Source organism: Mesoplodon mirus, assembly GCF_964341445.2.
Source record: "Mesoplodon mirus genome assembly, chromosome: 6".
Lineage (NCBI taxonomy): Eukaryota > Metazoa > Chordata > Mammalia > Artiodactyla > Ziphiidae > Mesoplodon > Mesoplodon mirus.
This window is the reverse complement of record NC_138982.1, coordinates 7,929,823-7,957,195: the sequence shown is the minus strand read 5'-3', so window position 1 is coordinate 7,957,195 and position 27,373 is coordinate 7,929,823. Positions and strand designations below refer to the sequence as shown.

Here is a 27,373-nt window from a genome sequence, read left to right as displayed (position 1 = left end):
GGCACTTTATAAAAAACATAAATCAAAATTAACTGTCACTTTATTTTAAAAAAACAAAAGTAAAGTAACTAATGGTTAGAGAATTAACAAAAACGACGCTGTACTCAATATATCTCTAAGCAGAAAGATTAATTTAATAGCACACACTTTATATTAAGCTACACAAAGAAGTGAGGAACTTCAGAAGATTATACCTGTCCTGTGATATTTTCATAGGGCCTCACTAGTTCTAGTTGATTATTGTATATAAATAAGCAAGTGCACTGGACAAAAACCAAACAAACAATAAACTACTGCTCCTTAAAAGGCAAGCTTCCGGAAAACTTATTCTATAATCTCTGCTTCAATCCTTCCCCTCCTACTCACAGCCTAAACCTACAATTTGGCTTCTGATCCTATTTCTTTACTAGAACTTTCAAGGACACTAATAATATTAAGTGCTACCAAATCAAATGACTGTTCTTCTGGTCCCACCTTATTTAATCACACTTCAGTGTTTGATAACACTGACCTTTCCTCAGCTTAGGTAACCCATTTTAATTTTTTTTTTTTGAACTCCCTCTTTCAGGCTTTTCATCCACTACCCACACTTTAAATGTCAGGTAACTCTGGGCATCCACAGACCACTAAATTCATCATATAGGTGGAGAACCGATTTCAGGCATTTTTTTTTAATATGTCATTATAAAACAATTTTTAAAATATACTAAAATACAAATATCTGTAAGCCTCTCAACATTATTTGCTGGTATTATGTGCCATCTTTCTCAATTTATCTATAGCGCATTTGATGATGGCTAGCCTTCAGGAGAATCAGGGTCTGTGTCTGTGGCAGATACGGTGGGTTAGCGTTCATCAACTGTTACAATGTCCTTGGGCGTACGATTTCCTGTACTGCAGAGACTAGAAAGCTAAGAACTACATTTCCCGGCCTATTTTGTAGTTAGGGTTGTGGATGTGATTTAAATTCCGTTAACTAGATGCACTCGCTGGAAATCTGGAGGACAAAAGAGAAGGGAGGTTGCATTTATGTTGCTTCTACTGGCAAGTACTGTCGTGGAGATGTCCAAGTTTCCCGCAGTAGCGCTGGCTGCAGCCCTTGTATCCAGTCACAGGTTTCACAGACGTCAAGAAGAAGGATACAAGGCATCCATTCTGTCACACACGTTGTGGCCAGTGTGGCTTAGCTCTGGGGCCAGCAGCAGCAGGGGAATGCCCTGGCAGTCCAGTGGTTAGGACTCCGTGCTTGCAGTGCAGGGGGCACAGGTTCGATCCCTGTCGGGGAACTAAGATCCCACAAGCTGCACGGTGTGGCCAAGAAGTAATAATAATAAAACTACTTCTAGAGCCAGCAGCAGTGACAACAGTTTACCGGTGAAGATGGTTGCCTGTCGCTGGCTGTTTCCTAATAGTGGAAGATGCCTGATCATGGTAGAGGTGGCAAGGTTCTAAGACTAGCAGCTAAAAGTTACAACTTCCTAATTTTGCAGGCACCTTTCTGATCCAAACAGAGGTAGCAAATCCCTTCGTGGCCCAGATGCAATGTGGCTTTTGAATGTCATTCTTGAAAGTTGGACTAGAGTCTATTTCTTCAGTCTTTCTAACAATTCTGTAAGCCACTTAAAATCTTTTATTTAAAAAAAAATCTTTGATTAAATCTCTTTCTGCTTACACTAGCTAGAGTTGATTCTGTAACCTAATCCTGACTAGCTTCTTTTCGTATCCTTTCTACCTTTTCTAACAAATTTGAAAGTCCCATCTCACATTACTGGTCATCAGAGTTTGGTATAAGTCTTTCAACTAGATGTGGCTATCTGGATCAAACATGGACTCAGAAATTATAAAGCAGTATCTCACTGACAACCACTTTTAGGGTTCCACTAGACAATGAGTTGAATAGCAGAGCACACTCAAAAGGTGAATGCTTCAACTTGGGAAATGGAGACAAATGGACCCTAACTCTCTGCATGGTTGTATCTGCCTTTGGAAAACATTTCTTCATTTCCTACTGCAGCATTTGGATGTGGTTTTGAAAACATGCTCAATAATACAATATCATGTTTCCATGAATTTGGGAGTGCCAAATTCTCAACCACCAAACCATGTGCACCATTTGAGTACCCCCATCTTATCCTTAAATTTACACATCCTATTTTGACTCTAAAGTAAAAAGATTAAAATGTGTTCAAGACATTCAATATATTGCTAAGATATGACACTTGAGCAAGACAGCTGAAATAATGGAAATAGTTTTTACTTGCATTTGAAGGAAAGTAGAAAATGTTTTTGGCTTATTCTTGATTTTAAAAATTCTGTGCATGCCAGGGTACTTCAATAGGCAAAGGCAGGTACTTCTACAAAGACAGATGGATTATTGGCCCTACAGCAAACAGTATAGCTCTGACTACATTTACAACTGTTGCTATTTCCTTCAACAATGAATCAAGAGCGGGAGGCGTATTATGGACGAAACAACCGTTCCTCTACGAAGAAAGGAGGCTGGCCTTCAAGCACAACATCTTTTACTCTGTAACAACATCATTTCTTGTTGAATTCATAACTGGTACTCTTTAAGAACTTTTCAGTCTACATGACTTACAACATAATTGTTAGCCAAATTTTTTTTAAAAAATCTTCTCTCCTAAAGCATGGATTTTTAGAGGTGAACCAATCCTCCACCGGGCATTTCTCCTCCCTCACAGATGTACTGCAAGTAGGCCAAGAACACCTTCACACTACACATCACTGGTTTTGTCAACCATAAAACGTGACAGTAATTGTTTCTCTGCATCATCCATATCTTGCAACTTCATAGACAGAGTATATAACAAAATGCTGTACTTAGCTCTGACCCCCTTCCTTCACACTGTGGCCAGTTACTTTTTTAATATGTAAACATATATATCACTCCTTGCCCCAAAATCTTCAATGGCTCCTCCATATCTACCACTGCCCACCTTGCAGGATAAAACCTAAAATTCCTTCGTCTGGCATAAAAACCCTTCATAATCTGGCACCATCTACTACTTAATCTTTACCCCCACAAGTTATGCTCCAGCAGTACTGTATTTTTAGTTCCTTGAAAACACTGTGTTCTCTCACGCCCCTGTACATTTTCAACACTATCTTCATTGCATGGGATGCTCTCACCTGATTTTTTTTCTCCTGAAAGCTCTGCTTAAGACCATCTTTGTAAAGTCTTCCCTCCGCTCCTAGGTAGGCAAGTCACCCTTTCCTCTATTCCCTAATACATCTTATATGCACTTCTACTCTAAGGATCGCATTGTATTGCACTTGTATTTCATTCAACAAATATTTATTAAGCGCCTACAGCATGCCAGACACCTTTCTAAATGCTGGGAATATAACAATGAACAAAACTAGGTCTCTGCCCACATGGAACTTTTATACAATGGAGGCAATGGGGACAAGCATCATAAACTCTTAAACAAGTAAGTATATAATATTTATTGCCATGGAAGAAAATAAAGTAAGGTAATACAGTTAGGGAGTGCCAGGCCCAGAGGGTAGAGAGGGAGGAGAGCAATGTTATTTTATACAGGGAATCAAGGAAGGCCTTTCTGTGAAGATATTTGAGGAGATACTTGAAGGAGGTCAATGAGGGAATGAGTCACGCAGATACCTGGGGAAAGAGATGGACGAGCAGAAACAATAAAATATGCAAAGGCCCTACGAGCAGAAACAATAAAATATGCAAAGGCCCTGAGACAGGATAGTTTGGCACACTGAAGGAATAGCAAGGAGGCCAGTATGGCTGTAAAACAGTAAGCAAAGTAGGAAGACCGAGGAAACAGTAAGAGATGAAGTAGGATTGCGGAAGGAAACAGGTTAAATAGGGTCTTGTAGGCCAATGGAAAGTCTTAGGTTTTTCAGAATGAGATGGGAAGCTATTGAAGGATTATGGGCAGAAGAATGGCATGATCTAACTTTTGGTCTAAAGAATCACTGCAGAAGGAAAAGGGTGGAAGCAGGAAACTAGATAGGAGGCTATTGTAATAATTTTGATTAGAGATAACGGAGACTGGGGGCGCAGTCCTGGCATGGAAAGAAGTGGTCAGCTGGGCATGTATGTTGAAGACAGAGCCAACAGGGTTTTTGATAGTTTGCATATGGGTGTGAGAGGAAAAGGGGTCAAGGATCACTTCTTAAGGGGTTTCAGCCAGAGCAGATGATCTGGATGAACAGAGATGCCACTTCCAGAGGAAAGAGTCTCTTGTTGGGAAAGAGGGGTCAAGAGTTTGTATTGAGTATGTTAAGTCTGAGATGCCTATTAGATATCCAAGTGCACATGCAAGTGGGCAAAGAAGTGCTGGCTAGAGATAAAATTTGAGAATCATTAGCAAGTACATAATATATCTCAAACCTTAAGACTATACAGAATCACAAGGAAGGTAAATGTGGAGAAAAGAAAAGAGATTTGAAGACTGAGCCTCAGAGCTCTCCATCATTTCGCATTAGTAGAGTTAAGAAGGAACCAGTAAAGGAGACTTGCTACATGTCTCTTTGCTGAATATGAACTTAAGGGACAGGACTACTGCTTAGCATCATGCTTAGCTTATAATAATAGATAATGAAATATCTACTGAATAAGTGTAAGTATGTGTATGTTTATAACTTTAGCATGGGCAAAAAAAGAGGTTCTAATATCACATCACGAATTATAAAATTGCATATAAACTTTTTATAAGTTTGATGTAAGTGTATCCATGTCAACTGCTCCGAAGTTTTAAAAAGAAAATGTCTCCTGTATACAGGTACCAAAAGCACTAAATTTCAGAATGTTTATAGTGTTAATACAGAGATATCATATTGAAAACAAACCAACCAGTCCTGAAGTGCACACATTCAAACGTTTACTGAGTGCCTCCTCCGATGCCAGGGACACAGTAATGAGAAGAACAGAGAAAACCGTGTCCTCACTGAACTAACACAGATGGACAGATATAAGATAAATCAATTAAAATGGTATGTTAGTACTAAGCAGGAATGGGCACCACAGGAAATGGCAGAGGGAGGGGAGCCAAGGAAGGCTCCACCTAGAAGGTAACTTCTGCATAAATACCTGAAGAAAGAGGGGAGACGAGTAAATATTTTATAGAAGATAGCTCTTAGTCATTGGGAAAAAGTAAACAATTTAAACCAAGAAGATAAACACCATTGGGAATCAAAACCAATAACCTAGATTAACAGAAACAGAAAGACAGCCAACTCTCTGTGTACAAGATCAATGATTCTGTGCAAAGGTCACAGGTCCAGAGCCTACCATATAAATTTTACCTAGGACTAGAATTCCAAATATCAGGCTATTGGGTAGAGATTCCAGTGTTATGCTTCTGGGCATGGATGTGAGTATGCATATATGTGTTTATGTGTATGTTTTGGGGGGACTGTGTGCATGCATTTATATCTATAGGTTTGTATGCATGTTTCTGTGTGTCCTAGAGGGGAACACTACTGGGATAAGTAAGAAAAGAAGATAAATATTTATCAAGCAGTTGCATGCTCCGAGACAGTGCTAAATATGTTCTCAAATACTTCATTTGGTTGGTACAACAACCTTGTGACATAAGCATTACTGTTCTCTTCTATAAACTGAAAAAAAAATTCACAGTTACACAGTTGGCACAGTGAAATGACAGGAATCAAATTCCAAAGCCTAGTCTTTCCCTTCCTATTAATGTCTTTCTGAACACAGCAGTGTTGAGAGGAACAGGTAGCTATTCCTGTCTGAAACTATCCTAAGAGATCTTGTAGAATCTCCAATCTATTTCAAAGGATACCTTAAGCACAGAAATAAAAGCCAATACAGACCCGCCAGCATGATTAACTCCCAAGAGAAACTGCAAAGGGCCAGGGTCCTGGACAAGATGATCCGAAGATAAAGATTATTTGAAGTGGGAGGAAAGCTAAATCATAATAATAGTTCACTATATTCATTTATCAAATAAATAATATATTACACATAGATTTTTTTAGGGACTTCATATATTTTATTTCACTTAATCTTCACAGTAACTTCTTCCAAGTAAGTTTTTTTAAATACAGAAACTGGGAACGGAGGGATAACATTCCAGGAGTAAGGCAGGCACAGCGTGAACAAGCTCGGGAGGTGGAAACAGGAGGAGCACCTTCAAGGAGGCAGTGAAGAGTACAAGTTGGCTAAAGCGTAAAGAGAGATGAAAGGGTTATAAGAAAGGATGAGACTGTAAAGGAAAGGTGGCATCAAACAGAACCTGGAATGCCAAGCTAAGCAGTTTTAACTTTATTCAGGAAGCAACAAGGGTCACTAGAAGTTTCTGTGTGATCAGAACTATGCTTCAGGAAAATTACTAACAGTTACCGGGCCTAAACTAAGGGAATAAAGGGGAGACGGGAGGAAAAGAAAAATGGAAGAGGTACTACAGAGAGAAAATTCACAGAATTTGGCCTGAGTGACTTAGGATATGATGTTCTAATAACTGGAATAGCAACCTAAACAGAGGATTAGACCTTCAGATGGGGGGGAAGACATAAAACTATGCAAACATTATCATTTACATACACAACAAAAAAACGGAGTGAAGGAGAATGAATCAAACATACGCTTAAAAATATAACAGTTTCAGTGTTGACAAGCTTAGAATAAAAGTAAAATGCTGTTATGCCATCTAATTATAGACAGAAAGACAATCCTATATGTGTTTTGTTTGTTTGTTTGTTTGTTTGCTGCACTGCGTGGCATGCAGGATCTTAGTTCCCCGACCAGGACTCAAACCCATGTCCCCTGCAACGAAAGTGCCGAGTCTTAACCACTGGACTGCCAGGGGAGTCCCAAGACAATCCTATGTAATGCTAACATATAAGGTCGTTCAAGTTTTCGTATGATGTTTAATTTTTGCAGTAAGATGAAAGTTGCACAAAATTCTGAAAACATATACAGTACTGGTGCAAGTTAAACAAATTCATTTTGGAGACACATGAGTTCCAACGTGAGTTTCGTACTTAACGATCTGCGTGTCCCTAGTCTCAACCTCCTGCATAAAAAGAGGTAATTATAATGCTTCAAGGACTACTGTGACTATTAGCTGAGGTCAAGCACTTACCACCACACCTAGAGCAGAGTAAGCACTCAGTAAATAGTAACTAGTAGCGCCCTTCCTTGGTTGGAGATTCCTAAAAATTAGCATCTGTACACAATTCCATTCACTCAAGCCATTAGGTCCTGACCAAAGATAATCTGTAATTCAACAACTAGATATACCAGAGAAGCTCACTTTTTTTTAATGAGACTTTTATTAAAGAAATAATACATTTCTACTAGAGGAAACAGATGCACAAACACCTGACCTTTCTATACCTCGGGCTGCACATCTCTAAAATGAGGGGTTTGAACTATTTCAAATGGGGGGGCACAATTTGGGGTTCAGCTAACCAGAGATTTATTTTGTCTGTCTTGCATAGTGTTAGGAAAAATGTAGCCAACATCTAGAAACTGGGAGAGTTAATAATAAATAAATCCATATTTCTGGTTTCTTTTTAATAATCAGAGACCTGGCAACGTGGTTCTGAGTAGAAACTGTAGACAGACAGCCTCTTTCGAAATCCTAACAATCCCCACCTGGCTTTAACTTCACTATGCCTGGTCTCTGTAGACTGGAGTTTGCAACGCCTTAACTAGTTAATCTTCTAGGCTCCCGTAGCTTTAAGATCCTGAGAGATAACACCTGAAATGTTTTAAAATGCACGTGGCAACACTGATTTCAAATGTTTTTAGATATTGCTACCTGTGGCCAGTTTAATCTCATGAACACTACAAGAACTGGATATACATTTATATTAAATAGCTATTCATCAAGAAAACTATGAATATATATACTTTACCGATTATCACTACTGCTTACGTTACAATGAGCCAGGCACTATAGCAAGTCATCCAATCTTTCCACAACCACTCTGTAAGATTAGAATAACTGCCATTATGAATTTATACAAAAGGAAGCTGAGGCTCAGAGAGGTTAGGTGATTACTAGAAAAGTAGCAGAAAATCATGTTTTCAACATGCTACATTTTCATTTATCGTTCAATCAATTTCTAGATACCTAATAAATACTTCCTATAAAGAAATCTTACACAAGAGCTCTCTCTTGTTCATTTTTTACAGTTCTCAATGGAGAAAGGAAGAGAAAAACTGCCATAATCACACATGACCTTCCAAAAGGTTTCCTATGCACCCTCTCCAGAGTATGTGAGATTGCCCCAGGTGTACAGTAACAAAAAAGGAGGGGGGGGGTACCTAAGAACCACTGAAGAGAAAAAAGTTACATAGCTGTTATTTCGCTCTCTAGTTGTCATCTCGAAAGCACCACTGGGAAGTTATACATTTATATTTGTGATACTATTGAGGCAGAGAATGAGACGCCAACAGGCATATGGTGACTGCTGGAATATCTACTAGTAAGTAGGGTTTTCCAATGCATAAATTAACATAATCAGATAACTAGATTGTCAAGCAACTTTTCTCACTCCCAATAAATGATAAAGTACCTTTAAAAAAATATAATCTGAGATTCTATAACCCCACTCAACTGGTAATCTTTAAAAAAATCAACAGATTACATAATTGCTAGCAGAAATCTGGTTCTACCGAAGAACAGGCACTAAGATATCAACCTGGGACCTGGAGGTTAAAGAAACAGGGAGTGATAAAGTCTCACTACCACTACACCCCTACTCCATCATGGAAGTAAGGTACTGCGCAATCACCAGTAAGACGTAAACAAGGTAATAGCACTGAGTGAGCACTTGAGTGGGCAAAGGACTCCAGGAATCCAGTATAGTTTAGGTGGTTAGCCTAAAGGCAGTGAGCAAAGACCTGTCTTGTGGTTATAAAACCTGAACAACAGAAAGTACAACTCCTGACAAGGCATAAAGTCAAGGTTAAAGCATGAATTCCATGGCAACTCCTCAAAACTGCCCTACTAGGTAAGATGCAGCTCCTCAGTGTGAAAGTCTACAGAACATAGTTAGGGGCCAATTGTTGTACACAAGTCATGTGCATAATAATTATCATACAGTTATCTATATTGCTATCATATTAATCACCTCTGACTGAAGCTTAGGCCGGAGCAAGAAGTTAGGAAACTACTGTACATAAAAAGGCAAGTTTCGCAAGGTATTGCCAGGAAACCTCCATGGGTTATAGAGAGACGTCACCAAGTTGCAGGCAGGATCTTCCTGTGGTTTGCCTTGCCCACTTCTGGTTTCAGTTTTGAACGTGTGCTGATCCCTAAGCTCCCTACAGCCCCCTTCTCAAGTAGCAAACCAAACTCTGAAGCACATATGGCAGAAATCTCTCCTAGGATAGGCCAGTGGTCCCTACAGCTACGAGAAACTTAAAGGCTCCTAAGCTGACCAAGAGTCACGAGTATGGCAAGCAAAGGAAAGGCCCAAAGCCAGGTGGTGAAAGAACTAAGGGCTACATGGACGGGCCACGTACGAGATAAGGCTACTACTTCTGATAACAGCATCCAGGAAGCCAAAATGGGACTCAGTCAGGATCCAGAGTTTAAAAAAAAAAAAAAAAAAAAAAAAAAAGTGGCACCTAGATATAAAGAAGTTGCACCCACACAGGTGCATGTATATGGGGTGTGTGTGTGCAAGTGTGTGTTTTCTAAGAGAACCGTTAACATGCACAAACCCACATGAGCACAGCCAAGCAGACAGAAGAATAACATTTTTTGTGAAACCCCAAAACAGTACTGAAGATAAATTTTTATAGCATTCCAACATTCTAATTTTATTGACATTAGACCATAACCAATTTAGGGATAATTATTAACTTCCTGACAACAGAAATGTACTCATCAGTTCTTCCCAATATACCAACTCACAGGCAACTTGGTAGAGAAAAGGACATGGACCTTGGCATCTTAAAGACCTTCTGAATACCTGACCCTGACCCTGACCCTTTGAACCCTGAGCAAATAACCTTTCCATCTGCTTCTTTGCTAAAATAGGAATTAATAACAAACTTCTTCATGAAATTGGATTAAATGAAATAATTTACAAAGTATCCTAACAGAGTACCTGGAAAAGAGTAAATACTCAATAAATGTGAGTTCACTTCCCCCATCTACCAAGAAAGTTTTTTTATAAAATAAAACTGTCCAGGGAATTCCCTGGTGGCACAGTGATTAAGACTTCTAGCTCCCAATGCAGGGGGCCTGGGTTCGACCCCTGGTCAGGGAACTAGATCCCACATGCATGCAGCAACTAAGAGTTGGCGTGCCACAACTAAGAAGCCCACGTGCTGCAATTAAGGAGCCCGTGAGCCACAGCTAAGTCCCAGCACAACCAAATAAATAAACATTTAATAAAATAAAAAAATAAAACCGCCCAAATTCAAAACGAGGAGGTTCCGAACCACTCACACAAATGTTAACAATATTTTAAGGGATCAAAATTATTCTTTTTACTATATTCCTCTGAAACAAAACACTGAATTTTTTTAAAGTTAACTTTCTGAATACAAACAATTGGTGAAAACAGGCAGAGCATATGGGAATTCACTGTATTACTCTTACAGTTTTGTGTGTGTATGAAGTTATACCAAAATTAAAAGTTACCCAAAAAATTGACAGAAAAATTGACTTTATTTCTATGTGAACTCAAAATGTTACCCAACCTAACATCTGGTTGCCCTTATTTTTGCAGATAGGATAGTCTTCAACAGTTAGAGAAAGAGAGGCTCTCACAGAATAAGACAAATATTGTATCAAATTCACTTACACAAATAGTCATTTTTTGATAACATACCTCATACACAAATACACTCTCCAGAAAAGTAAACCTTTATAAGGCCAACTCCCTTTGTCCACCACTGACATAACCAATGTTGTTTATCTTTTCAAACATCTTTCTGTGCATTTTTCCATATACATATACAGAAGTCACATATAACTATACATACCACCCTAACAACTGGCTTCTTTCTTATTCAACGATACCTCTTGAAGTTCTTTCATTTCATACTATAGATACATCTCATTCTTTTTAGCCATATATGGGATAAGGCTACTATTTCTGATAACAGCATCCAGGAAGCCAAAATGGGACTCAATCATGATCCAGAGTTTTTCAAAAAAAAAAAAAAAAAAAGTGGCACCTAGATATAAAGAAGTTGCAACCACACAGGTGCATGTATATGGGGGGTGTGTGTGTGTTATAAAATATGTATATGAACATACTACTTAGCCATCATCCTACTGATGGACACTTAAATTGCCTCTGTATTGTTTTACCAACAAGGTAACATTAAACATGTTTGTATATACCTCTTCTACAACCGTGTGTTTCTGTAGGGCAGATATGTAGAAGTAGAAATGCACAGGGTATACACACTTAAATTTTTAACAGATATTGCCAAAATGCTCTCCAACACTGCTTTCCAGTTTAAATTCAAGCAACAGTGAAGAAAGTACCCGTTTCCCTAAACCCTCACCAAATACTGAAATCAATGAGCTCTTCTTTTTTCACAAACTGATGACTTTTTAAAATCTGTATTTCCCTGATTAATTTTTGTTAAACCTTTCCAGTATTTTATGTTTACTGGCCTTTTGTATCTTCTTTTCTGTGGAATGCCTATTCATATCCTTTATTTTTCTAATGGCCTTTTCCTTTTTAAAATTTGGATGAACTTTTTATATACTCTGGACACTAACAAATAAGAAGTATAGATAGCAGGTTAAGAGTAACAGAGCCAGTCTGCCCACGGCTCACTCACTGTCTGATCTTGACAAGTTACTTAGTTTAGCCTCAGTTAAACTAAGGCCTCCGTGCCTCAGCTTCCTCATCTGTAAAAATGTGGATAATAACTGTACTTATAGAGTCACCGTGAGGATTAAGTTAGTTAATATACTTAAAGTACTTTCTCTTTTTTTTTTTAAACATCTTTATTGGACTTAAGGTGCTTTAAAACAGTGCCTGGCACAGTATAAGTGTTATATAAGTGTTTTCTTTTTTTCTGTAGGATTTGCTGCAAGTATCTTCTCCCAATCTATTGTTTATCTTTTAGCTCCTGTTTATAGTTAAGTCTTCATTTACTTTTCCTCAAACAATTATTTTTCCATCTCTATTCTAACATCAGAAATTATATACGTAGATGAAACAAACAAAAGACTGCCCTCACTGGATCTCATAACCAACTTCTCCTCAAGAATAAACAGAGACATCAGCCAAAGCATCTAAATTTAAAAAAATCTTTCCGCTAAAGAGATAGCTAACTTCCTTACTGCATAAAGCATTCCCACAAATCAGTAAGATGACTGATAATCCAGCAGGGAAAAATGCAAACCAAATAAACACCAAAAAATGGGGGAAAAAATGGCTCTTAAAAATATGAAGAAAGGGGCTTCCCTGGTGGTGCAATGGTTAAGAATCCACCTGCCAATGCAGGGGATACAGGTTCGAGCCCTGGTCCAGGAAGATCCCACATGCCGCGGAGCAACTAAGCCCCTGCGCCACAACTACTAAGCCTGCTCTCTAGAGCCCGTGAGCCACAACTACTGAGCCCGTGCGCCTAAAGCCCGTGCTCTGCAACAAGAGAAGCCACCACAATAAGGAGCCCGCGCACTGCAACGAAGAGTAGCCCCCGCTCGCCACAACTAGAGAAAGCCCGCGTGCAGTAACGAAGACCCAACACAGCCAAAAATAAAAATAAATAAATTTATTTTAAAAAGTATGAAGAAATCCTCAACCTCATTTAGAAGTGCAAATTAAAACTAAATATTAGGTGTTCCTTTTCATCTTACAGACCAGTAAAGATCAAGAAGTTTTAAAATACACATTATGGGGGTGTAAAGAAACAGGCATTCATATATTGCTGCTGGGAGCATAAACTGTTATAGTTTCTATGAAAAGCAATTTGCCACTGTCCTTTGAACATAAAAATGCACATACCACTCAATTCATCAATTTAACATCTAGGAGTTTATCCTACAGACACATGCATTCATATGAAAAATAAAATACCTACAAAATTATTTATTGCAGTAATGTCTGTAATAGCAAAAACTGGAAATAATCTAAATGTCCAGTCCAGGGGACTGGCTAAATAAACTGTGGTATATAGAGATGATGAAACTTTATGCAGCTGTTAAAAAAATGAGGCAGTTCCCCCTCCTTCCCTCCCTCCCCCCATATATATACACATATATTTATGAAAAATTATCAAGCTACTATTAAGTGTAAAAAGGCAAGATGCAAACAATGTGTGTATTTTGTTGGGATATGTATATTGGTGAGACAGAGATATTAATACTCATACATTTAAGTATAAATGCTTAAATAACCTCTGCATGGATACAAAAGAAATTAATTGGTAATGCTTGCTTCTGAAGAGGGAATGGTTAGGGGAATAAAAGAAGTAAGAAAAATTAACTTTTTAATGTATACCCTTATGTACCTTTTGAATATTGTACCAAGTATTTGTACTATCTAATCAAATGAACAAATAAACCTTTAAAAATAATCAAATGAAAACCTCTCTGTGATCACACCAAACTTTCTACTGGTACCCTTTATTCTTTTTTTTGGGGGGGGGTTGTTTTTGCCATGCCACGCAGCATGCAGGATCTTCTCCGATCAGGGACTGAACCCGTGCCCCCTACACTGGGAGCACAGAGTCGTAACCACTGGACCGCCAGGGAAGTCGCTGGTACCCTTTAAATGGTCATGCACAGCAGGTTGCTAACATTCAGGTAGTTGGTGGCTAGTCTGTTCAATGGGCAAAAGCAGAGGCTCACTATCCTAGCTGCCCATTAACAAACCCTGTGGAATGTTTTAAACCTACAGGTGCCCGGGTACCACCCCAGAAATTCTGATTTAGTAGGTCTGGAGTAAAGCCTGGGCATCAGAATTTTTTAAGTTCACAGGTGACACTGATGGGCAGTCAGGTCTGCAAACAGCTGAGTTAGAGCATAACAAAAAAAAGGTAAACATCCAGGCTCAGTCTCCACCTAGATTACAACCACAGTTTCATCGCTAACCCTAACTACTTCGCAAAGTTCTTAAAAAGGAACAGATGACAGTATGTAGCTGGCACAGTGAAAATCTAGGACTACTTCTGGATATTATCATTAGATAGGCAGTGTAATCTTCATATATTAAACACAGTACTTTTGCAACACTCATACTAATGAGTTCATCTTATGCAGCATTTTAGCAAAAACTTTGATAGTAGTGGACTAGTGCCCAACAGGCCATTAACTGTGTGACAGTGGAGTCTCTGAGTGTCAACTTCTTCATTTGTAAAATGAGGGGACTGAACAAGATATGTTCTCTACCTTCCAGCTCTAAACTTTTATAATTCTCTAAGAATACAGGTGTCTAAAAGCAACTATTGCTTTAGGATAAACTAGTAAGAACCTTTTTCATCTCATTCACTGCTTAGGCCCATTTCACAGTCCAGTAGGTTGGTGCCCTGACACACACTCAGATATGTATTGTGTACTGCTGAATAAAGTAATGGTCACAAAAAACAAAACAAAGCAAAACAAACTTGTTAGGATTCAAACAATCTTATCTAATAAATCTTAGTGCATATTACACACAATAAGTATACTAAACACATTTAGTATAGTGTTTATTACAGTATATTGCATAATACACACAATAAGTACACTAAACACATTTAAGCATTAAAATAAAAGCATCCAGGGGTTTCCCTGGTGGCGCAGTGGTTGAGAGTCCGCCTGCCGATGCAGGGGACACGGGTTCGTGCCCCGGTCCGGGAAGATCCCACATGCCGCGGAGCGGCTGGGCCTGTGAGCCATGGCCGCTGAGCCTGCGCGTCCGGAGCCTGTGCTCCACGACGGGAGGGGCCACAGCAGTGAGAGGCCCGCGTACCGCAAACAAACAAACAAACAAATAAATAAAAGCATCCAATGTACTGTCTTAAAGTATTAATAAATGTTTCAAGTTAAAAGGCAACAATCAAAGACTCAGGGCTGGACGGGATGTTAAAGACCACAACCAAACCCTTCATTTTACAAGTAAGAAAACAGAAGCTCAGCAAAGTTAAAGAATTTGCCCAAAGTCATTCTGTCATTAATGATATTCTTAGAACTAAGCTCACTGTAACAAATTTGTCAAGTATTGTTCATTCATGTTTGCATGTCTACTGGTATAGCCTTATAAAGTATATTATTTTAGCTAGGGATTTTGGTGAAAATAATGACATACAAAACGAAAGATGTATTGTAGAAATTTCTTCATATACATAAAAAGTTTCTTAATTTACATTAATTGATTACTATACAACAAAACTGATAGCCGTACTCAAAAGCAAACAGAATTTCATTAGTAGATAAAACATAATCTGCGATTATCGTCAAATAATGTCACAAAGCACATTAGCAAGAAATAGGATTAGCATCTATGATTAAAGGATAAAACGACAGTTTTATTTCAGCTACGTTAGTTCCACAGTCTCTTAAGAGTCTATTCAAACAAAACAAAACAAAACAAAACAAAAAAAAAGAGTCTATTCAAAGAGTTCTAAGTTAAAAAAGAAAAATTCTATGAACTCATTGAGGTTTACCTCCTGTCTTCCTCAGAGCAAATGATTAGCAGACTGCTCTGTGAACTTTTACAAAGAACCCTTTTCTCTCATTTCGATCCATCTAAAAGATGGATTCTTCCTCCATCTTAAATAACTCATCATCTCATTTCAAGTTTCTGACAATAATGAGTTCTTAGCATGAACAAACCCTTCTTTAATCTCTATTAATTTATTAAATAACATCTCATTTCAAATGTCTGATAATAATGAATTCTCAGCATGAATAAACTCTTTTTAATCTCTCCCTCTCAATTCGATCACATTGGTCAATAAAATGTTTTGATTTATATGTTATTACCAAAAAAGTGAAACCTCCCATGACAAATAAAAATATTTAATGTGTAAGGTGGGATTATCAGATTTTTCTTTTACAGGCTCAGGACCAATTAGTAATAATATTCATGGAATACAGTCAGGTGATAATATTCAATCCCCTAATAATAAGCAATCAGAGCATTTAGATAAATTTAATCCTTTTCCTAATAAGGCAACTTTGGCATCAATTCAAACCTAAGCTCAGTTGGAACTGTGATTTTGGAAGGGATGAACTTCCTGCCACAGACCCATGTATTTTTTTTTTTAATAATACTATCATCTTCTAGTTTGTTTAGCTGTAAAATTTACAGAACACTTTCACATATAGTACGTATCTCAAATCCTCCTCAGGATAACACAGCGAGAAGCAAGACATTTTCTAAAGGCCTATTTTGTTCTAGGCACCATGCTGACACCTGGACATTAAAAAACAAAAACAAAAACAAGAATGAATTCTACCTTGGAAGAACTCACAGTCTAATGGGGGAAAGAAATGATTTCTATACAATGTGTTACAAGGAAATCAACAATTTGTGATTCCCCATTGGTACAAAGGCCTACCACATTCTCTCCAGGAATGAGGGTAGCAATGTCCCGCAAACACGGCTTTGGTCAGGAGATCACATGGAGCAGGCTTCTGAAGGATGAGTAGGAGTTCCCTGGCATAAACATGGGGTGAGAAAGGAGGAGACACGCCCAAGCACAGGGAACATACATGAACAAAATGGCTAGTGATGAGGCATTATTCCCATTTTAAAGGTGAGGAAGATAAGCTCAAAGGTAAGTGAGCTGCCTAAAGTCACATGAATAATAATTAACAACGTATGAAACAGAATTCAAGTCTCCTGATTTTAATCAGCTTTGTACACCAGGAAATGCCAGCACATGTTGGACCAGAACATAAAGTTTTTAGCTACTACTTTATTACTCCTTCCTAAGAGATGGCCCATATCTGATTCAGTTCCTGGGGGGATGAAGAGAATGATTGGGGAGGGGATTTATTTAATCCTCAAATCAAGCCTGTGAGATAGAGGTGTTTTAACTACCCCCACTTTACACACAAGAACAGAGAAACACACAGATGTTAACAAAAGTCAGAAATTAAGTGAAGAATCAAATCCAGGTGACTAACCTGACCAAGCCTCTGAACTCAAGGACTTAACCATATCCCACGGATCCTACACAGGGAGACCACGTGAGTTCTGGGACATATCGTGGTCCCACAGACCTTGTACTGTACCACACATCTCAACGTTCACATAAATCCTCACTGGCTCCCTTATCAATCTGGTCTTCCTTGAGTAGGTCAACCCATGCATAAGGCGGTCTGGGCTCTCTGAGCAACATTTTTACAACATGATTTAACTGGATGAGAGCAACTTAACAAAAAGCAGTAACCAAAAAGGAGGACATGACAAAATAACAGCATGAAGCCTGAAAGTATAAAGGAGAAAGCCCCAACCCCCATCTTTCACTTGTGTATGGGTTTTTTAGGGGGATGGGGCCAATGTCAAAGTGCTTCAAGAGGACTAACATACCGGCCACTCACTGCACAGGAGTTCAGACCAAAGGATGGAGTCTGGAGTACAACCTTGCTTTCCTTGATCAAAGGTTCATACAACTCTAAGACATCCAACAACTAAACCTGGCTCTTGAATATTAATATTTGGAGCTGCCATGGTTTCCTACTGCACTAATATGACTTCAAGGAATTAAGGGTCCGCACATAAGCTCAAATACTGTAGCAACACTGGATTAGCTAATGTCAGTTGATTGTTTGAAAGTGACCACAAAATGCCATTTCACCTTGTGAAGTATACGGAGAATATATGGGATATATGGAAATACATGGGAAATTTAATAAATACTGGAGTGATATGCCTAAAGAAGGTTGTGGACTACTATTCTAGAACTCTAGAGAGATATAAATCCAACCCTCCCACTTTCTGCTGGAATAATCTGGAGTTGAAGGGTCCTACCCAAGTCCAGGAGAAAGAACATTTCCTTTCAGGCTCACTTTCAGACTTATGAATCTATAATTCCCCAAGTCAAAGGCTCTCAATCAGCAGCTGAAATCTGCCAGCACATCTCCAGGCTGGTGGGCACATCAGGTTTTCCTCCGAGGTCTCTCTCCCAGCATGGTGAAAAAGAAAGCTGACACAGTTACCCACACCCCCAAGCTGCTTAATATCTGCACAGTCAGAACCGCTATCATCCCATTTCTGTGACTTTAGCACCTGCTAATAATGACACTTCCAGCCCCCCAGCCCCCAACCTGCAAAACCCACATGTCAGTTTCAGGGAAACAGAAAACAGCATCTCTTCACAGGGTTCTGAAGATCAACCAATTCTAGATTACACCAGCTAAAAGGAGGGCAAAGAAACGGAGAGGGAGATGGGGAGAAGCTTCGTATATAAGTTTCCTAACATGCTTTTTCTGTGAAACAGACACTAAATGACCTGAGCTATAAGCTGAACAATTCAAAAACCAAGAAGCTGACTGCGATAACAGATGTAATACTTCGGCGATGGTTAAAGAGGTAATATCATTCCCAGCAACTGGATGTTCAACCTCCAAGTCTGGGTAATGGGGCTGCTCTCCCGTAGAAACAAAGTTGAGTTATTTTATTTGTAGGCCCAAGTTTCACTCACAGTGATATCACTTACGTGCTATCTTTGCCATGGAGCAGGTGAAAGTGCAGGGCAACTAAGTCCTTCTGAAAACAGCCCAACCCTAACCCTTGATTCCAAGATATGTGTACATGTAGTTCCATGGTACAAGCCGCAGCTATGTAAATCAGCGAGGCTCCAATAGACACTGCCTAGCATCAAGTGACACTAAAATGTAAAGCAGTGAAAATCTGAAAATCAGTGCGGGGTGCTCTGGCCCATTCATTTATAGTTTTCCCAAATATTAAATTAGATATATGCAAATATTAAGCATAAGACTTAATCTGAATACTGAAAAGATTTTATACCCTAGTAGGTTGTGTTGGGATCTTAGATACAGACAAGATCTCCTTCTCTGGTGTCATTTTTCCAGGTTTTAAGAACTGTACTCTCTTAAGAACCCCAGCACTACTTCTGGAAATAAAAAGGTGAGAGAATTTAACATGTCTGCTTCTGAGGTTTAATAAAATCCCAAATACTTGAAAGGGGGATCAACTTGAAAAAGGCAAGTGGGGAAATCCAAACTCACTTACTAATATCACTATTCAGGAAGAGGAAAATTTTACATCCTGTGCAAGAAAGAGCATTGTTAACCATTTTAATGCGATTCGATTTGCTTCATACAAAGTAAAAAGTACTCCTAATGTCTAAGGGCTATTTACATGAAACATGAAGCATGTAGCATGTTTCCAATCTGAGGATACTGAATCAAGAAAGCAAAGCTAATTTTCGACCAGAGCAAAAATAAACTGTACTGATATATCTTAAAAACAGCCCCCCCCAAAAAGTGTTTCATCTGAATAAACTACAGTACTGTGAAAACATTGGCAATCTGACGCCAAAGGGTCATTTTTATCTTTTATTATTTTTATTTATTTTTTATTTTTTTTTCAAAGGGTCATTTTTAAAAAAAATAAATGTCCAAATGACTGGATTCAAATGGTCTGTCTACAGTAATGCTCAGGGCCTCTGAGCAAAAATGTGAAGGCAGCTAGGACGGCTCACTCACGAAAGTAACAATTAAAGGCATAAGAAAGAAAGGAATTAAGTGGGTTAAGTGCGGGCTGGATGACTGTTTTGAGACCTGCTCACAGGAAGCCACTACATCCTGCCTGAAGTCCCTGTCAGTCACGCTGTCTCTCGATTCAAGTCCCCGCCGCAGCGAGGTGGGGCGAGTACAGGTGTCCGGCCCCAGCCCCTCCCGGAGCGCTCACTCGCGAGCACCCGTGCGGCGGCCTCTCGAATCCCAGGGCGGCCCGTTTCCCCAGCCCTGGGCGCCTTTTCCACCCTCGCCCCGGGTCGTGAACCCAGAAAACAGGCAGCCCCCTCCCCTCGGGCCAGCCCCAGTTCCCCGCCCTCCTCCTCCTCCTCCTCCGGCCGCGCCTCCCGGTAATTACCGCCCGGCTCCCACCGCGGGACCGCTCCCGACGCCAGCAGCCGCCCGCAGGCCTGCGTAGGAGGGCAGCCGGAAGCTCCTCACGCCCCCGGCTCACGCCCCCAGCCGCAGCCCAGGCCGGGGCGTCCCAGCGTCCAGGCCGCGCCCCAAAGCCGAGCCCCTCACGCCGGCGCTGCCCCCGCACCGCCCACCCCCCCGGTCCCCGGCAAATTCCCGGCTCTCCACTCGTTCCGGACTGGGGCAGCCTCAGCCCACGCCGCCCCGTCCGGGAGACGCCTCCCCCAACACACCCCCCTTTCAGCCTCCCCGGGCCGGTCCTCCCCGCGCGCCTCGCCCGGCCCCCGCCCAGGCCCCTCTCGGCCCCGGGGTCCCAGCGCGGCTAGGCGCCGCCACCCCCACGCGCCCGGCGCCCCCTCAGTCCCGCGGCCGCCGGCGGCGTCGCCGCCGCCGGGTGGGTTCCCTCACCCCGGCCCCAGCTTACAGATCTTGCCCCGCAGGCTCTGCAGCACTCGGACCTCGCGACTGTCCTCGTCCCCGGCCTCCGGCTCTGCCGTCGCAGTCGCCGCATCGGAAGAAGCCGCAGCAGCAGGGGCCGCCGCCGCCGCCGCCATGGTGCCGCCCGGCCTGTACCGCAGCCGCCTCGCCGCCTGCGTAGCGGGGCGAGGCGGAGCCCAGCCGCGGCCTCCGCGAGGGCGAGCCGCGCGCCTGGCCCCGCCCCCCGGGCCGTGGCCGGGCTCGCCCCGCCCCGCCCCGCCCCGCTCCGCCCTGCCCCCGCCCCACCAGGGGCCCGGCAGTCGCCGCCCCCGCTCCCCCGAACCCGGGCAGCCAGGGGCGAACCCACCTCTTGGCTTTCCTCCTCTTGGCCCCGTCAAAGCCCAGGCTCTAGCCAAGTGTGGCTCCGAGTCGTGGCTATGAGCAGCCTCAAAACCCCGCTGAGAAAACACCGGCCCTCCCGAGATTCCCCAAATCCTCCTGGGAATTACTCCCCCCTCCCGCCGTCCGCGGATTTCCACATCTAACGCTCAAGGGAACTCCCTGTGGGAAGAAAGAATGGAATTTGACAGTTGCGTGGACCTCCAAAGTACCTTATTCAGAAGGAGCCGAGGTGCCTTAGAGACTCCCCCAGTAATGTCCACGTGCCCTCACCCTCAAGCCAGACGCCACACACACACAGATTCTTACTTTTAAGTCAGAACAGTGTTCGTTCCGCAAAAGCTGGTTCAGAAAAAGATCCCTCCCCCCAATCTCAACCTGAGTGCAGCGCCGGAGACCCTCCCATAGAGAAACTTTGAAGCCTCTACCACCGCTTGGGTACTTGGGAAACAAAGAGCAAAGAAGGGTCGGGTCGCATCTCCCATCCCCCCGCCCATAAGTGAGCTTGTTGAAAAGTTGATTGACACTAGGAAATTCGTAAATCTTTGACTAGTTTGTTAGCTTTTTTTTCAAGGGAACTTTTTGCAGTGAGTAAACTGCATGAATAATACCCTGGTATGTAAGGAGGAAGATGATTTCCTAGTCTTGAGGTTAACTGCAATGCCCTAAGAAGGAAGAAACTGTGACTTAATAGGGCAGGGTGGTTGTTTTCTAGGGCAACAATAGGAATCAGTCTGTCAACAAATATTTTTTGAGGGTCAGACTTAACAAATGATAGCTTCAGAGACTGCACAACGTCAAGGTGAAGACAGCCCCAGCTCTCCAGCAGCTCAGTCTGGGAGGAGACACAGAGAAAGGCAGAGGCACTGGGAGAAAAGAACTGAGATGACTAAACTGGGGAGTCAGGGAAGTCCTTCCTGGGAAATGTACTGCAGGATGAACTGAAGACAAAGGGGGAGAGGTGGAAAGGGGCCAAGGAGCAGAAGCTGCTTGGGCAAAGGCTGGACAGCCTGAGAGTATGGCCTTGGTATGTGTCTGTGGCCGAGGAGTGACACTACCAATTCTGCGTGTGTTGCCAGTGACCCCATGTGATTTTTACACATGTTGGAGAAAGTGAACCTACCTCCTCCTACATGAATGTTTTGCTGTCGTTTCACAAATAGGTCCGAAGCTTAATTCCCTACCTTCATTTCCAAATCTGAGTTCACAGCCATATTCTGTTATCTGGGCTATAGAAACTTTGACTCTTTTTTTGAATCCCTTGTCCCCATACAGTTTTCAGTTGCCACATCCTTCTGACTCTGCCGAAATCTCTCCTCTCTCTTCCTTCCTTTCCATTCCCTGTCATTGTCCTTATTAAAACCGTCCTCATTTGAGCAGTGTCAACATGTCATAGTATTTTGTGTGTGTTTTGTTTTCAGAAAGAAGAAGCTTATGAGACTGACTTGGGTCGGAGCCTAATGCTATCATTTTTACATGTGTGATGTTTGGGCAAGTTACGCAGTCTTTCTGAACCTGGTTTTAAACTGTAAAATGGGAATTCTATACTTACTCCTCCCTCCTCCAAGGGTGATTCTCAGGATTAAATCATTCTTGAGAGTGTGTGTGAAGCATCTAGTGGAATGCAGGGCAGGTAGCAGGATTAACTCAGCAAACATCACCTCCTGCTCTTGACTGGAACTCTTAGAACAGGTCTCCCATCCCTCTCCTTCCTCCTACACATCACTTAAGCTTTCTAAAGCAAAAATTGGAGTTTGTCACTTGTCTGCTCAAAAAAGCATCAATGGCTTCATTCATCCCTTAAGCCGGCAGCAAGCTACACAGTACAGGTCATGAACAGTACTAGAAACGACGAAGAGTAAAGTTCACATTCCTCGGGCGAGCTTTCAGGGTTGGTCCTGGACCCAGCCTACCTGACTCCTCTTATCTCCGGCCACACTGAGCCACTTTGCCCACCAGCCGGACTCTGTTAGGAGGGCCCTTCCTCCTCCCGGACCAAATGCTGCTCCATCCATCTCTCTTTTTCTCTCACAGACAGAGGTTCTGATCTGTACCTGTTTATGGCATTGATCACTTTCTGCCTGGTGTTATGTTACCTGTGTACTTGTTTATCTCTTCTTCTAGATTCATTTTTTTTTTAACTCTTCCAATAAATATCTGTTGAATGAATGATTTGAATCATATAGCTCACTTCCTCTCCTCTGCAGACTCGAAATTTTCCTGTTTGGGAAATTCTGATTTGTATTTATTATTCATTTTCATACCTGTCCAAATGGTAAAAATAGGAATGGGAAACCTTAATAACAACCTATAATTGAAAATTAAAAGCTAGTGTTTAAAGGTTTCTTCCTTTCTTTAAAATAACACCTGTACAGATTCTCCTAATTTCCTTTCTTTTCACTAGCTTAACCCCAGGTCCATAACTCTATCACTAAATTGTTTGAAAACAGTTTTACATGAAGTGTAAAATTACACATTTTTCCTCCCAGGCAGCCTTCCTGTTGCAGATTTCAGAATTATCATACTCTTTCACTAAAACTCAGAAACTTCATTTTTTCTTCATCCAAAATCATTCCTAATTACTCTAATTCTGAATAAATGTTTAAGGACATTAATATTCTTTTGGTAATATTCTTTTGCTGGTACTGATCTGCTTTGCAGAGATTTTTAGCAGAGTCAATGTTTCCTTAATGTAAAATATTTGGGAAATAAGGTTTTGTAAAGACTCGAAAGATTTACTCACTATGACAAGGAGGCTGTTGCCTCCCCTTCCCTTAATCGCCCTGGCATCGTGTTTTAAATTCAACTAGAGTTCCTCTCATTTCTTCACGATGTTTAGTAACTGGAACAATATTGCATCATACACAAACTTGCCCTTCACTTCCTTCCTCAAATTATTAATGAATGTGTTTAAAGGCCCTCACTCCTATCTCTACCCCCTCCATTCACTACTTTGTCTTTTCCTATTTCTTCACCGGTGTTTAACCTGTTCAGTCTTTCACCGTAACTTGGCAGGCTTCATGGTGGCCAAGGTAGGGAAACTCTTAATAAAAATATGTCCCGCAGCTAGAAACTAATCCCAGAACGTGTCAGTTATACAGCATTGTTCTGAATCAACAACAGCACGCACCAACCTATAACTTGGCACTCTACGGGGCTATCTCCTGGCCCTGAGTTGTTTATTCACCTTCTTCCTGGTGAGTCAGGGGAAGAGAAATGTGCTTGCTTTTCAATATTTAAATGTAGAGCATTTCCATAGGACTTTACACACATGAAGCAGAACCGATGGGGAGGCAAGTTCCTTTGGTCATTGATGACTTGGTTTCCCATTCATCTCATTAGAGTACCGTTTGTACCTCAAGCATTACACACTCAGTTACATTGTACAGTTAGCCTCTACATCCAATCAGCATTTTTCTTTTTGATAAGTTAGGGTGGTGGAAGATGAGGTAAGACATTAAATATTCAGAATATTTTGCAGAATATTCAAAATATACTTTTTTTTAAATTTATTTTTGGCTGTGTTGGGTCTTCATTGCCGCATGCGTGCTTTCTCTAGCTGCAGCGAGCGGGGGCTACTCTTCGTTGCAGTGCGAGGGCTTCTCATTGCGGTGGCTTCTCCTGTTGCGGAGCACAGGCTCCAGGCGCGCGGGCCTCAGTAGTTGTGGCTCGCGGGCTCTAGAGCGCAGGCTCAGTAGTTGTGGCGCACAAGCTCAGTTGCTCCGCGGCATGTGGGATCTTCCCGGACCAGGGCTCGAACCCACGTCCCCTGCATTGGCAGGTGGATTCCTAAGCACTGCGCCACCCGGGAAGTCCCTCAAAATGTACTTTTAACTGTTCACCTCAAGATCAAACAGAGCCATAACAGGGATGTCTTCAAAAATCCTCATACGCTTTTATCCTAAAGCCTCCAGCTCCTCCATTAAAAATATTTTCAAATTTGCTCAGCTCCTGGAACAGGACATTGAAAGCCTGAATATTGGAGCATGGGACAGTCTATGCCCTTAGGCCTGCCTGACTTCAGTTGTTTCTCAGCCTCCCTCCTTTTGCACTGTGATGGTATATCTACTACGCCACCACTGCACTTTTCTTGTTAGTTTAGACGGATGCACTAATCGGTCTGAAAAGAAAACTAGAAAGTTGGACAACCATGCACTTGTTTCATCTCCTACTCTGTACTCAAGAAATTTCTGTATTTTTCTGGTCAGAGTTGTCCATTCGTCATGAACCCTGGAGACATGCTCCATCCAGCTGGCAAGAACCGGACCAGGGCCCACCTGATTTTCATGCTCTGAAGGTGTAGCTAAGGTCTTCTGAGGCCAAGAACCCCATCACTTGCCTGGTTGGTACACATTTGACTTTGTACCTTCAGCGGTCATTCAAAGGAGGATGGGGCTAGAGACCCACCTGGCTATACTCATGGCAGGTTGGAGATAAATGTCATCCCCCACCCCGTTCCCTCCCCAGGGCCAAAGGAGAATAATGGAGTGGTGCTTGGATAGATGATGCCCTTGAGTTCTTCCAGACTCTGAAGGAAGAGAAAAGGAGACTTGGATGGAACTAGAAAGGAGCTGGCTACAGAATGGCCCAAAACCTCAGCAGCAAAAGTCAGTGGTGGGGAAAACATCCATAAGGAGAGAGATTCAATAACACAAGCCCAAGAGCAACCTCTCTGAAAAGTATCTCTATCTTCTGGCAAAACACAGAAACTAATAGTGCCCTGTATTGAGCACTTATTTGTGCCAGTCTCTTCACATGGACCCATACGCGTCGATATTATGGTTGTTTATTGTTGCTTTTTTCGTTGTAGTTATTCTATGTCTCTGAGCACAGAAAGGTTTAAAAAGTCCCCCAGGTCAGACAGCTAGTAAATAGGATACCTGGGATGGGGAACGGACGCACCTCTGACTACAGTGCGCACTCCCAGCCGCGCCGCTCCAGTGCCATCCTAGGAGGATCTGCACACCACTGGGCAGTTTTCCCGGCCGTAAAAGGTTGGGAGAGCTCAGTTCTGAAAGGCAGTCAGTCATTCCTGATGGTGAGAGGAACTTCTCAGCAGCTTGCCTGGTATTTTGGAGGTGCAAAAGCTGTTTGGGTGCTTAGCCCCAACGCAGCAACACCGGCTCCAGAAAAGAACCATAGGAGAATCTTATTTGAACAAAGAAGGGAACAGGTTGCTCCTGTAGACAAAAAGGACTCCAGAAAGAGGGGGCCTGACTGGGGGGTCAGAGGCAGCAATTCCTTCACTCGCCGTTTGGTTACATAAGCAGGATTCTGTGGGTACAAAACGGTTTTATTTCTGGCTCCACGTCCTTTTCTCCCTGCTCTGCGACTACTTCGGTCCCAGCCCTCGGTGAAGTCTCATACAGGTTACGCTGCTTGTCCCGTCACTTTTAGTTACCAAAAATGTCTCATGACAGTAACTTAACTGTCTAGCTCAGACTAATAATCAAAACTTCTCACTTCAAAGCTAAGCCTTCTCCTCTGTCCAGATTTAGGCCTGTCCCAGGCTGGAGGGTTTACAGGAGGAGGGCAGGGTGACGTTGAACTTCTTGCCTTTTTTCTGGGCTCCTGCACTCAGTGAGGTTGCTGACCCCTTGGGGATAGGCAAGGTCCAGGGGAAGAGGACATGGGGAATGACACCGCCTTAGACGACCTTCCCGGCATGATGTGGCATTGCTGCTCTCTGAGTCTGACGATGCTCACAGCTGCCTTTCTTTCATGGATCCCTTAGGTGGGTTTCCTGGAGATTCTCTGTTCTGAATCTCAACTCTAGTCGTGTCACCTCCAGCCAGCAGCTGATAACTCCAAACATTTGGCCCCTAGATTTCCTCAGCCCACCCCTCTGCTGGGTCAATCCGCCTGGCACCTTCCACTTTGGATGAAGCTCTTTATGTGACGTCTCCAGTCAATCCCTCCTGGGAATCATGCACCCTCTCGGTGGACGGGAGGCTCCCTCCCACTCTCCCTTGTTCCTGCTCCATACTCCTCTCTCACTTTTGCTGTGCTCTTCTGCTACCTAAGGGCAGTAGCCTCAGCTTCTTGCCTTTAGATTTCTCAGGTCTGTCACACTCCAGGGACACCCCCAGGTGCAATGAGGAGTCCCTTCGAGGTCACTTTCACTTGTCTTGATAAGAAACACCCTCTTTGCCTTTGCCCACAAGAGGGGCATGGAGAAGTGCCATAGCACAGTAACAACTCTTTCTGGAAGACTTCTCCAACCTCTTCCTGTTATAGGCCAGAGTGAAAGATGGCTAAAGCCGGCCCATGGAATGGCTCCCCCTGGCTCTTGCAGATCCTGCATAGGAGGTCTGGCCTCTCATATTAGGATGTGAGTACTGTCCTGTCACACCAGAAAAGTGAGACGGGAGAGGCTAATCATGCCACTCATCACACCCAGACCACAGAAGAAAATGATGGAACTTAAAGGAGGCTGGCTGGGGAAGGCCTCCCAGCCATCGGGAGGGAGTGGTCCAGAGGCCCTCTCTGACTTCCTGAGA

The 27,373-nt window shown here is 42.2% G+C and overlaps 1 protein-coding gene across 3 annotated transcripts in view; it reads right to left on the bottom strand.

Moving 5' to 3' along the window:
• RASA2 (RAS p21 protein activator 2) overlaps positions 1-20,645 on the bottom strand; it is a gene marked incomplete at its 3' end in the record, with an annotated part of 119,401 nt that extends 98,756 nt beyond the window's left edge. For all 3 annotated transcript variants that reach the window (XM_082624395.1, XM_082624396.1, XM_082624397.1), the window contains exon 1: positions 20,482-20,645. In XM_082624395.1, the coding sequence (XP_082480521.1) occupies positions 20,482-20,611 (130 nt within the window). In that variant the 5' untranslated portion in view covers positions 20,612-20,645. The remainder of the gene's footprint in view (positions 1-20,481) is intronic.
• Positions 20,646-27,373: the final 6,728 nt, after the last annotated feature.